Raw genomic sequence first — 13,853 nt, 5'->3', positions numbered from 1 at the left:
AATTCCGATCAAAGTTGATACACACACACACACACACTTTTTTTTTTTTTTTGCCGTAGCTTTGAACACATTGGCTGTTTTCAGAAGTAGAGGAAGAAAACATGCCTTACTCTGCCTTTTGCTTCATCAATTCAAGTCAGTCTTTCTAACCTCACCCCGAGCACGTAGCAACCTACTATTTTGAATTTACCTTTTCCCCAATCAAGTTGCAGTTATTGGGGAAAGTACCTGATTGCAAAAGATGTTGATGTACCTGAATTTCACCATCAAAGTCACAGTGAATTATTCAAACAATAGAGTGATGACGGCTCACTAATTTCTAAAATTAAGGGGTTTTTTTGTTATAGTGGTACACACCCATCAACTACTATTTATATATTTATGTGGCCATATGACTATACGTATTGATTGTCTACAATTCTGAAGTTAGAGATGAAGTAACTCTGTGATCTACAGCCTTACTTGATTTCACTGACTTTTTAACCTAGGAACATAAACAGTAATCTTGATCTGATTTAAGAAACGATTTAAGATTTAAGTTGGAAAATGTAAGGAGTGAAACTATGTAGGCTTCTTTCAGTTTTGAATACTAGGTCCCTGAGAATTCAACAGTATAATAACAAATTGTTTTATTAGGCTGCTTCAATAAAAGATGGATGTCATGTCTGTACAATGTTGGCCTAGACAAAATTAATGTGATGCTTTGGTATTCTGGCTCCAAAGGAATACCATGATAAATATTTTATTTACAAAATAGCAGTGTATGGAATAACTGAATGAAATTGAACAGTGGCAGGTTAGAATGGAAAAAGTACTATCATACAAAGGCATTAATTATGCATAGACACTGAATGTTGGATACATTTGATTAATTTTAAATGGATGAGACAAATGTATGGAGGTAAGGCTATTGATGACTACAGATCCTGATGTCTTCTTATTAGAAAGATGGTTCCCATCTAATAAAATGGAGGCTGTATACCTTATATATGTTTAGAATTATAGAAGCAAATTATTTAAAACACAACGAATAGGCAAGAGTGGAAATGGCTGCAGGTATCTTTAAAGATCAGGTGTCAGGTGTGAAAGACCAGATTCACATTTGAAGGTCCAGTTAAACTGATTTGTTGCTACATAGCCTATGGACAGGTAACCTCTCAACTAACAGCACTGCTTGAAGTTAGATAAAGATCAGCAGGAATTCAAGGGAGATTGGGCTTAGTTTGCTTGTGGCTAAGTAGAAATTCTATTCTTGTGCCTCTCTTAACTCCACCCCCAGATTCTGTCACTTCTTCTTGTACATCACATTAATTGGGAATTTAACCCATTTGCCTGTCTTCTTCCCTATACAGGGGTCAATTCTTGTGTGTCAGATTTTGTAGAATATGGTTGAAAATCTCAGTTCTCCATACAATAATCTCTCATTGTGGAACTCACTTATCTGGCAGAAAGCTCATAGATCTGGAACAGCAAGGTTGGGGTGGTTTTATTTTAGACTAGGGAGGTTTTATTTTAGACTAAAAGGAAGCTATATATACCCAAGAGGTCTGCTTACTATTATACCCAGGAGTCAAAGTTTGTATATAGGTCTTTGTTTGAGGGTTTAAATTCTAGGCTATTTCCTCGCGCCTTTCTGAGTCAGTGGGATATTTGGCCATTCTCTTAACATGCCACCTCATCTATAGATTGGGGAATTGCTAATGGCTGTCTTGCCGACTTCATTCTTTACATTGTATCTTTTATCTACCTATCTTCTGGACCTGCCTATTTTGGAAAGTTGCTTCTGTCAGGTATATATACACACATACATATTGAAAAGAACAGCCCACTGGAATCAGAACCACAGTGTATCATATTTCCTTCTTGGCTTAAATGTACATGTAACAAAGGCAGTGATCTTAAGAACCCGATTCATTGAACAAATTGGGGTATCATGTAAGGCAGATTCAGTTATGTGATTATTGACTCCTTGTATTAGCACATATGTATTTTATCACTATATTTTCTCCTATCTATTTTATTCTGGAATTAGACTATGTATTTTATTTTATTTTTTATTGTATTGTATTTTATTTTATTTATTTTATTGATAGACTATCAGTCAATAAACTACTACTACATATACACATATAGATACTAGTTGATTGCACACATTATTTGGTCAGGTTTATAATACAGTACAATACAATAAATACAATAGCAGAGTTGGAAGGGACCTTGGAGGTCTTCTAGTCCATTGGAACATTGGAATATTGGAACATTGCTATCATGTCTCCCTAGTCCTTCTTTCTATTAAACTAGACATATCCAGTTAAACTGGCATACCCAGTTCCATACCCAGGTTTATTTGTGAGCACCTTTAAGATTAGTTTCATCTGGGCATAGCAACTGACTTTGACATGTCAGGAAAACTGGGTACATATCATCCTCCTTGAGTGACCAGAATCGGGACCAGCAAAGCAGTTGCTAAGTACAACTGTGCTTATGATCTTACTTCAGCTTTTCTTTGCTTTACAGACCTGCAAAGGTCATAAATGTGAGGATTGGATGCAAAGTTACTTTTTCATCACCATGTAATTGCATGTGGTCTAAATGAGGCAATTGCTAAATGAGAATTACCTGCATTGCACGGGATTTTGGCAGAGTTATTGCAAGTCAAATGCAAAGCGTGAAAAAAGTTCCATATTAAATTGAACAAGACTATTTACACATTGTCCCAATAAATTTTGCATTAAGAATAATATAAATATGATATCCAGAGGCACTTTTTCTGATGTCGACTCGCATTGTAGTTCTCATAATACCTCTGCTCTTGTCGCACCCAGACTATTAATTTGCTTTGGAATATGTGATAATAGAAATGAATGTTTTCAAAGGGAACAATAAAAATGCATTTAAATTTATTAATCACTGGTGACTCATATTAATCCAACTGATGTTTCTAATTATAAGTCCAATATCTAGGTAGTATTTTGTGAATGGCTGCTTCCAGTGGTGAAATTCCAATGTTTTTACTACCGGCTCTGTGGGTGTGGCAGGCGAAGGAAACTGCAAAATCCCAATTCCCTCCCCACTCCTGGTGGAAAGATATTGCAAAATCTCCATTCCCACCCCACTCTGGGGCCAGCCAGAGGTGGTATTTGCTGGTTCTCCCCTGGCTTCTTCCTAGTACTTTATTCTGAGAGTAGACTGATCTTCCCAGAAAATAAATGAAAGCAAGATCCAATGTAGTGACCTATAGAAAATAGTGGTTACGTGGGTTTGCATTGTGGTAAACTACATTTTGTTACTAGTTATGGCCTTTTTGGCAGCTATTTAGAAATGGGAAAGCTCCTCAGCAACTATTAAGGACAGAATTTGCAATATACAGGTAGTCCTCCACTTACAATAGTTCATTTAGTGACTGTTATGAAGTTACAACAGCAGTGAAAAAAGTGACATGACCCTTTTTCATATTTATGATCATTGCAGTATCCCAATGATTTACATTCAGATGCTTGACAACTGACTCACATTTATTACGGAGACAGTGCCCCGTAGTATTGTGATTCCCTTTAGTGACCTTGTGACCAGCAAAGTCAATGGGGAAGCCAGATTCACTTTAACAACCATATTACTAATTTAAGAACTGCAGTGATGCATTTAACAAATGTGGCGAGAAAAGTCGTAAAATAGGGCAAGCTCACTTAACAAATTTCTCACTTAGCAACATAAATTTTGGGCTCAATTGTGGTCATAAGTTGAGGACTACCTGTATTTTGAAAATCTAAAATATACGCAGATACATATCCTGGTGTAGTTTAATTTAATTTAATTGGTATAAAAGTTCCTTTATTTCTGGTGCGCATGGGGTAGTTTTCACTCTGACAAAACGTATTATACAATATACAGATAAGGATCTATGAAACCAAATATAAGAGCTGGTTGTGTACACTTGTCGACTAAATAGGAGCTTTTAAGTTGTCAACAAAAGATAGTTGCAGATTGGTGGAAGATGGGCATGGCCTACCTGAAGCTAATTTTATGCAGTCACTGGCCTAGTTTTAAAACTTGTTTTCAAGAGATCAATTCAGACTCCGGTTCCTTCCTTTGAAGCATCAGTGCTTTGGAGAAAAGCATTGCAAAAAAGGAGGGGAAAAATGGTATAGTTTCCTCAGATAGAAGGCTGTGCTAAGTTCTGTGTTTGCTGACCGAATCAGGGAATGCAGGAAAGGTAGGAAACACAGAATATGCCTCAAATTCAATGGCTTGCAGCCTCAGTTCAGAAGTATCAGCCCTTCATGGGCAAGTTTGGAAAACACAAATGCAGAAAACAAATACCATTCGTACGAATCAAGATGCCTTAAATGCAATTGTTCAATCATGAAGCTTCATTTAATGCATGGGTCGTCAACCTGGTCCCTACCGCCCACTAGTGGGCGTTTTGGGATTCCAGGTGGGCGGTGGGGATTTCGGAGGTTAAAACCTCCTTTTGTGCGAGTGGGCAGGCGAGCGCAAGCGCGTGCACAACTAAACACGTGGGGAAAGGAAGGGGAGGAAACTTCTCCAGTCGCGCCTGAGCTGGTGGAGCGCAGGCAAGCGCTGTCCCATCACCAGAGAAACAGTGAGTGAGGTGAATCACGTGGTTGCTCAGATCACACGGGCGCAGCGCCCGTGTGATCTGAGCAACCACGCCATTCACCTCACTCACTGTTTCCCTGGCGATGGGACGGCGCTTGCCTGCGCTTCACCAGCTCAGACGCGACCGGAGAAGTTTCCTCAGTGAAGCTCCTGAAAGGGACGCAGACTCAGCCTGCCAGGCTGCCACCGCTCCACTGAAGACATTTCTGAGAAGAGAAACTTCTCCGGTCGTGCCTGAGCTGGTGAAGTGCTAGAAGGGGGTGGGAGGGGGGGAAGGAGCAGAAAAGACAAAAAGGAGAATGAAAGGGAGAAAGAGGAGGTGGGGGATAGTGGGATCCTTGCTGCTTTCTGAGCTTGGTGGTTTTCTTACAGACATTTCATTACCAAACTAGGTAACATCATCACTGCTAGAAGGGAGTGGGGTTGTGGGGAAAGGAGGAGGAGGAGAAGGACAAAATTGGTGGGCGGTAAGGAAATTTTTCCATCAAGAAAGATCCATTAGTGGGCGGTAGGTAGAAAAAGGTTGACTACCACTGGTTTAATGAAATAATTTCAATGTGCTAGGGAACCTAAAGAGAACTCATTTTGTAAGATTTAACTATCAGAGATGACGGCATTACAGGTAGTTCTTGACTTAGAACTATTCATTTCTTGACCGTTCAGAGAACAGCTTTGAAAATAGGGACTGATGACCATTTTTCTCACAACCATTGCGGTATCCCCATGGTCACATGATCAAAACACAGATGCTTGGCAATTGGTTCATATTTATGGTAGTTGCAGTGTCCTGGGGTCATGTGATCACCTTTTGTGACTTTCTGAACAAGCAAAGTCAACGGGGAAGACAGATTCACTTGATAACCAAGTTAGTTTCTATATTGACAATTGCAATGATTTACTTAATAACTGTTGCAAGAAAAGCCGTAAAGTGGGGTCAAAACTAATTTTTAAAATGTGTCGTTTAGTAAGATAAATGTTGGTCTCAATTGTGGTCGTAACTCGAGGACTATACCGCCTAGCCCAGAATAGCATCTTACATGACAAAGAAACTTTTTATACCATATTAAACATTTTAAATAGAAGAATCGTGATATGTATATATAATCCTCAACTTTTAACCACAATTGAGCCCAAAATTTCCATTGCTAAACAAGATATGTGTTAAGTGAATTTTTGCCCATTTTATGACCTTGCGACAGTTAAGTGAATCATTGCAGTTTTTAGTAACACAGTTGTTAAGTGAATCTGGCTTTCCCATTGACTTTTATTTGTCAGAAAAGGTCGCAAAACGGTGATCACATGACCCCAGGACACTTCAACCTTCATAAATACGAAGTAATTGCTAAGCGTCTGAATTTTGATCATGTGACCATGGGGATGTAGCAATGTTTGTAAGTATGATAAACAGTCGTAAGTCCCTGTTTTCAGTGCCATTGTAACTTTGAACAATCGCTAAACAAATGCTTGTAAATTGAAGACTACCTATGTAAAATATGGAATGTAATCCTCCCAGGGCAGTATAAAGAGTAAATTGAACACTGGACATCTCCATTCACGTTAATTTGGATTTCCGTTTCTTAAATTACAACTTAACGATATGGCAGAGAGCCTCGGTGCTTATGAGGATATGGTTGCCCTTAGGTTGAATTGCAAGCCAAATGGAACCGGGCCCCTTTATTATTTGGATGGGAAATTCCAGGGAAGACCTGGATGTTTGGTCAGGCTGGGGAAAAAAGAAAAAATAAATTCCCACAAAAAGGCAGTATTTCCATTGGGGTTGCCAAGAAAACTGCCTGGGTGTGACATGCAATAAGCAGCAGTCGAGCTACACTTGAAGGAGAGTTGACTTGGCTCTTAATGGAAGGCCCTGTTTGAAGACAAACACAGTAAGAAATCCCAGTTCTTTGCACTTTGGTTTGCTTGAAGCAGCTTATTGTGTCCCAGCCAGTATATTTCGTACAGCCATGACAAGAACTTTGTTCTGGTAACTATGGTAAAGCCAGTGAGTGTACTAGAGGGATGACTCAGGCTTCAAATGATGTGAATTGGCTCTGATCCATGAACTAGCAGCATGCAAAGGCCAAGTATTGGGTAGGGCTCAGCATGTTTTGACTGAATGCAGAGTAGCGGCTTCATAACAGAACACGATGTTTCCATACGTCAAGCTAATCAGAAAGGAAAAGGAGCAGGCACTAAAGTGGGGAAGGAAGTACAAGGGACTGAATTCCTGTAGCATATTAAACTGGTAGCTATGCTGTGGAAATTTCTCCAAAATGTTATTTTAGCTTCCTCAGTATCATTTGAAGCAGTGACGTGCGGTGAGGTTTATGGCTGGTGAGGCTGGTGACGTCATCAGGAAGGCGGGGAATGGGACCACGTGTGCTGGAGGCTCAGGCTGCCTCAGCCTCCAGCACACGTGATCCCATTCCTGAGCATGCTCCGCCGGCTCGCGCTCCACAGTCCTCGAAAGCGACTGGGGAACAACGAGAACCTTCCTGCCTCTGCTGGACTTTGCGCGCTCCTCGCGACTGCAAACTTCCTGCCTCTGCTGGACTTTGCGCACTCCTCGCGACTGCATATTGCAGTCGCGAGGAGCGAGCAAAGTCCAGCAGAGGCAGGAAGGTTCTCGTCGTTCCCCAGTCGCTTTTGTGCCTTCGTCATCCGGGAGCGCCGACAACATTTCTGCCTCCGCCCTCCGCAGCTCCCGGGCATGCCCGGACGGATGTATATATACTATATATATAGTATATAATATTATGTACTATTATTTCATGAAGAGAGATGAGGCTCTGCCTCCCTTGCCTCCCCTGACCGCACATCCCTGATTTGAAGTACAGAGAAGGGATAAAGGATAGAGCAGTCTTTTTCAGCTTTGAGCACTGCACAGATTGTTTGAAATTAAATTGGTTGAATATGGCAAAAATGCATGATAACTAAGGCAAAGCTTTGTCAGCCTTGGTTTCAGTGTACTGCTATTTGGAGAAGGCAGCATGGATTCATAATTGGTGCTGCCAGTGGAATTCATTCTTTGAATTCAAGCAATCATTGCATTTTAATAACATCTTGGTAGCAAGAAATTTAAAGCGCTAATTCAGAACAAGCAATCTGATTCAGACATAGACTGCTTATAGCTTTTGTCAGAGGGACACAGTGGCTTAGTGGCTAAGCCACTGAGCTTGTCAGTCAGAAAGATCGGCAGTTCAGCGGTTCGAATCCCTAGCACCGCATAACAGAGTGAGCTCCTGTTACTTGTCCCAGCTTCTGCCAACCTAGCATTTCGAAAGCATGTAAAAAATGCAAATAGAAAAATAAGGACCACCTTTGGTGGGAAAGTAACAGCGTTCCGTGTGCCTTTGGTGTTTAGTCATGCCAGCCACATGACCACAGACATGTCTTTGGACAGAGCTGGATCTTTAGCTTTGAAATTGAGATGAGCACCGCCCCCTAGAGTCAGGAACAACTAGCACATATGTGTGAGGGGAACCTTCACTCTACCTTTTAGCTTTTGTCAGAACTTTTGGGTTTGATTGTTCCGTAGTGAATATGTACATGTTTTCAAGATATGTAAAAAGATAAATTTGACACTGGTCATTTTTTTTAGTATAAAAAAATGGCAGTGCAAAGAACATAGTAGCTTTTTATAACCTATATTTTAGATTGAGAATTGTGAACAGATTGATTAAATAATTAGATTATTCTGTTCTTTAACAGTCAATGCACAGGGATGGTGAAATGGGATGGTGGCCTTCCAGATGTTGCTGAATTATATAACTCCAGAAGCAACAACTCTGCTGACTGGAGCTGCAATTCAGCAACTAGCTAATAAATGTGTGCAGTATAAATCTTAATGCCACCTTGCTTGGACTTAATTATGTGACACTGTGCATTGCCAATTACTTTTAGAAACTATCCATCATGTTTTAAAGACACAAGTTTAGCTCAGAATAAACCATTATTTACAAATAAATCACCAATTGAAAAAAAAAAATCAACAGCTTCATTTTGTTAATCCAGTAGCTGTTATGCCTGTGTGAAAAGTATATTGTATACGATTTTACATAATGTAATTTAGAAATGTCTTAAGATTAGAATACGTAGAAAAGCTCAAACCTGTTTATTATATAACAGTAGGTATATAGCACAGAATCCTTAGAGAATGACCAATTGGAAATAAGATAGTCATCATATATTTAGATGCGATGTATTTAAGGGAGAAGAAATGGCAGAAATGCTTAGCTATGGGGGATTTAGGTCTGGGTTGCTAAGTGACTGCGTTGACAGTGGCAGTTATTTCATTTTCCATTGTAAGTGTGAAAACAACTGAAGAAACTCACAAGGCACATTTTCTGCTTACTCTCTTCGCAGGTGGTATTGGTGCTTCCTTCCAGTGCCAGCTGATCCATCAAGACCACATCTGTACTGATGACAGTGACAAGGTAATTGAAAATAATGAGAGCTAAGTGCAAGTTCTCATTTCACTAGTTTTTAAAAAAATAAATATTTAGCTTAATTTTATCGTTGGCTAAGCCGGTTTCTTTGTTCCAATAAGTATACTGATGCACACACCACGTCCATGTTTATATTTCGGGACTGTATTTCCACACGAACAGTACAGTGCTACTATCTGCATACTGTATAGTTTACATATAAAATATAAGGGAATAATAAGTTATTTTAACTCCATTTCTTTTACAGATCTTCAATGTCACTCAAGAGCAGGGTTTAATGTTCACATAGAAGGCTTTTGACAATAATTGATTGGATATTTACAATTTCAAAACCATAAAAGGTATTTGTGCAAGGCTAGAAAGTTTGACCTGTATACAGTTGGTCCTTGACTTACAACCACTTGTTTAGTGATCATTCGAAGTTACAATGGCACTGGAAAAAGTGACCTATGATCGTTTTTCACACTTTTGACCATTGCAGCATTTGATCCCAAATCAAAATTTGGATGCTTAGCAAGTGGTTTATACTTATGACCATTGCTGTGTTCCAGGGCATGTGATCACCTTTTGCAACCTTTTACCAAGCAAAAGTCAATGGGGAAGCCAGATTCGCTTAACTATGTTACTAACTTAACAATTGCAGGTATTCACTTAACAACTGTGGCAAGAAAGCTCATAAAATGGGGCAAAACTGATTTAAAATGTCTCGCTTAGCAACAGAAAGTTTGGGCTCAATTGTGGTCATAAATTGAGGACCGCCTGTATTTGCACTTGTTTTTCTCCAGGATCAGTGCATGTTAAAAGTTTTCACTGAAATAGTTTTTCAGTACTGTAGTGCTACGTTCCCTCTAAGGTGCGCGGCTGCGCTAGCGCACAGGTGGCAAGAAAACACCGCGCAGCAGTTTTCAACTGCCGCACAGTGATTTCTATTGCCACAGACTTTGGAAGCTGGGGAGGTCCTTTGCAGGCAGCTAGAACGGGCCGCCTGCAAAGGACTTCCCCAGACTTGCTTTGAGGAGCACGGGGCGACTGAGGCTAGTTGTGAAGCCCCAAAGCCCCCACTGCCACCGGAAGAACTGCTACCACCTCCTCCTCCTCCTCCTCTAACAGGCAGCACTGCCGGATTTGCCGCCCGGCGCTGCGGCTGAGATTGAAGCCGGCAAAGCTCCAGCCGGCACATCCGCGCGTGGCAGCGGCGCCTCCCCTCTGCTCGGAGCACCTGAGCTCAGCGCTGGGTTACCCCTGCCTGCCCCCTCCTCCTCCTCCGCCGTGCTTTTGAAGAGCCATGAGGCTGCGGGAGACAGTAGGAAGGCGGGGAGGGAGCAGGGGGAAAAAAAGCCTCATGGTTCTTCAAAAGCACGGAGGAGGAGGAGCGGGCACGGGTTACCCAGCGCTGAGCTCAGGAGCAAATCTGGTGGTGCTGTTGGAGGAGGAGGAGGTAGCAGCAGTTATTCTGGTGGCAACTCGTCGGCAACTTCAGCAGCAGCCCTGCCCACAATGAAGAAAGCAAAGATGGAGCAGATCCACGCAGATGACGTCGCTGCAACATGACTGGAGGAGGAATTCTGGGAGTTGAAGTCCACAAGTGTTAAAGCTGTCAGGTTTGAAGACCTCTGCATTTTTTTTCTAGGGGTGGAAGGGTCTTGTAACTTGACAGCTTTAAGACTTCCATGCTTCAAATGCCAGAGTTCCTGAGCCAACAGGACTGGAGGAGAAATTCTGGGAGTTGAAGTCCACAAATCTTAAAGCTGTCAGGTTTGAAGAACCCTGGGGGTTTTTTTCCCTAAAGGGTTAGGGGTGCAAGGATCCTGTAACTTGACAGCTTTAAGAGTTGCGTGCTTCAAATGCCAGAGTTTCTGAGCCAACATTTTGGTTGCTAAGCAGGAGCGTTGTTAAGTGATACTGATATTATATAACACTTTGAATTAAGCGGGTACCTTGAAGAAACATAACTTTGAGTTTCAAATAATACTGATTTCGTTGTTGTCTTAGGTGACATCTGTGAAAAAAATTCGGGTGCTCAGGCATGAAAATGTGCCGCTCAAACACTATACTTTTCTGCTCACATCGAAAAAAAATTAGAGGGAACATTGCTGTAGTGGTGTCAAAATTGATGAGTGATAGCAAGCCATGTATTTCATTCATTTTGAAGAAGCGAAGACCTTATGAAAATGTGCTTTTAAAAGTGTGTATTTAATACCTAACGAGTTCTCAGAAGCCCTTACAATTGCTGAAATATTTCCCAGTGGTTGGGACTGGAATTTCATTGACCTGTATGGTTCCTTAATCCTTCCTCTGACTAGCACAAGTGAAGGAGATTGCCAGAACTGTTCACAGAAATTGGACAAATTAGGGATTTTCTTTCTACAGAATTTCAATTCTAATGTATTGTTTATCTCCTTTCTGTTGTACTGTACTGTACATTTGAGAAACAATGTCCCCATCTATTATTTAAACTTAGTTTTGGCTTCTCAACTCAACAATGACAAAAATGATTGGATGTGATACAATAAATGTCATATAGTACAGCCTTATAGATAATGTATATATTATTGTCTATATAGGTTATTGTTAGATCAACACAGCACCCATGCCGGATAAAAGTGCATTTATTTTAGACTATGTGGAAAGAGGCTAACTTTCAAACATGCTGTTCAAACTATAGAAACATTTGTCATGACTTCCTTATCTTCACAGGAAAGAACAAGCATACTCTTCTGTTACTTAATCGACCCATCCTAGGAGAAAATGTGTTATGTCTCTTGTGGCTCATTGTGGCTAGAAAATGAAAGAGGGGTGATGTCTGCAGAGATATTTTGTTCTGCTTTGCTAGTCTACAGTAGAATCTACAGGACAAGAAGCTTCCATTTTAATTTCTGGCCTCTCCCAGGAAGACAGAAGAAGGTGATTTACTTTCTCTCATCTCTTCATAGTACAACAATTTCCTCCTGGTGGGATAAAGATCCACTAATTGCTCCTCATAAGGAATGATAAGGAAAGCATGACAAATTTTCCTATAATGGTGGCGCAGTGGTTAGTATGCATTATTGCAGGCTAATTCTACTGACTGCCAGGGGTTCGATCCTGACTGACTCAAGGATGACCCGGCCTTCCATCCTTCCAAAGTCAGTAAAATGAGGACCCAGGTTGTTGGGGGCGATAGGCTGACTCTGTAAACCACTTAGAGCTATAAAGCACTATAGAGAGGTATATAAGTGCTGTTGCTAGATAAATGGCTAGAGCGGTGGCTATTGCATTTGAGAACTGTGTAGAAACAAGGGCCTCAACTGACAAGTGGCTTTAGAGACTTTCTGGTTTGCAATATTCTCTAGTAATCTTAGATGCTGCTTTAACCTTCATCATCTTGATATCATTGAATCAGTGCCAGATTTTTAACAAAGTGGTAGGCCAAGGCCTGTGAGAGGCAGGTCATTCTAAAGAGGTCCTGAGCTGCTTTCTCTAGTTTTTGGTGTGCTGTGGCTCCTCTCCTGGAGATATATCAGCCCAGCAACACAAACCAAAAGGCCATGAAAAGAATGTGATAGTTCTAGATGGCTAGATAGAAGGGGATATGCTCTCAGCAGCCAAAAATAGCAAACATTCTAGCCCTTGCTGTGACATAAATCATGCATGTAGCAAGGATTATTTCCAAAGTTGGAAAGGACTATTTCAACATTGGGTCAGAAACAACAGAATTCGGTTGGTGTTATAGGATGGAGATGTGAAAACAACTGCATCACAAGGACTTGTCCTTAAACAATGGTCAGCAGATACCCTCAGGGAAAATTAGGGGCATGGATATGCTCTTAGGAAAATCTGCCCCTCCTTCCTACACATATAAATGCAAGAGATGTTACCCACACAATCATTTTCATGCCTTAAGCCGCCAATTTTTGAAAATATTTTTTGAAAGCAAGGATCTGCTAGGATGTTCTTCTCCATAAATGTCAGTTTCTTCCCCCCCCACCCCCACCCCTCTCGGAAATATACCAATACAAAGGAAGCAACTTAGGGCAATTATTTCGTTTCCAATTTCAAGGCTCCAGCAATTAGGAAGCAATAGAATATCCTTTTTAAATGAATTGTGGATGCCTGAAGGACAGTTTTTTGCAGATCCATTTTTTTCCCTTCCATTCAGTTGTTTCCAATTTTTGGAGGCTGCTTGAACAAGACTTAATTATTTTCTTAACAAGGTTTTTCAGAAGTGGTTTGCCATTGCCTCCTTCCTAGGTCTGAGAGAAAGTGACAGGCTCAGTGTTACCCATCTTGTTTTGTGCCTAAGCAGGACTAGAGTTCATGGTATCTTGTGTTTATAGCCCAATTCTGTAACCATTACACGAGACTAGCTCTCATAGACTCAAATAGGTAAATATTAATTGAGTCTAGGAATATGATTAGAATCCTCCTGAAACATCAAGGGATGTCTTTTGGATGCTTTATTCCCATGCTGCTTTCCTAGGATTTATAAGTGGCTGTGAATGTCTTAGCTAGCCGCAGAAGAGGAAAAGGAGAACCAGAACAAGCATTGGCATGCGCCTAAGACATTTCCACTTAGCACATTGCTACAACTGCTGTTAGCAGCACTAATAGCAAAAGGTTGCATAGTAAATGTATTGCCTGTTTTCTGTGAAAGAATGGTGGCAGAATACCAACCCACTTTTCTTTAAAGAAGGTTTTTATAAAATGGTTGGAAAGCACTCCTGAAAGATCAGTTGATACATTATTTAATGGTCTTATCTGTTCTGTGACTTCCGTTCTGTGACTTCATCTGTAGTTAATGTTCAC

The 13,853-nt window shown here is 40.7% G+C and overlaps 1 protein-coding gene across 4 annotated transcripts in view; it reads left to right on the top strand.

Moving 5' to 3' along the window:
- The window catches only part of RNF38 (ring finger protein 38), a 119,492-nt gene that overhangs the window by 54,169 nt on the left and 51,470 nt on the right, over window positions 1-13,853 (top strand). For all 4 annotated transcript variants that reach the window (XM_081943285.1, XM_081943284.1, XM_081943288.1 and 1 more), the window contains exon 2: window positions 8,986-9,056. Coding sequence is in view for 1 of the 4 variants with exons in the window: in XM_081943284.1 (XP_081799410.1) it covers window positions 8,986-9,056 (71 nt within the window). In the remaining 3 variants the exon portion in view is untranslated. The remainder of the gene's footprint in view (window positions 1-8,985; window positions 9,057-13,853) is intronic.

This window comes from Natrix helvetica, assembly GCF_964273705.1.
Source record: "Natrix helvetica genome assembly, chromosome: 2".
Taxonomy (NCBI): Eukaryota; Metazoa; Chordata; class Lepidosauria; order Squamata; family Natricidae; genus Natrix; species Natrix helvetica.
The sequence above is the reverse complement of the archived record's forward strand: the minus strand, read 5'-3'. Positions and strand labels throughout refer to the sequence as shown.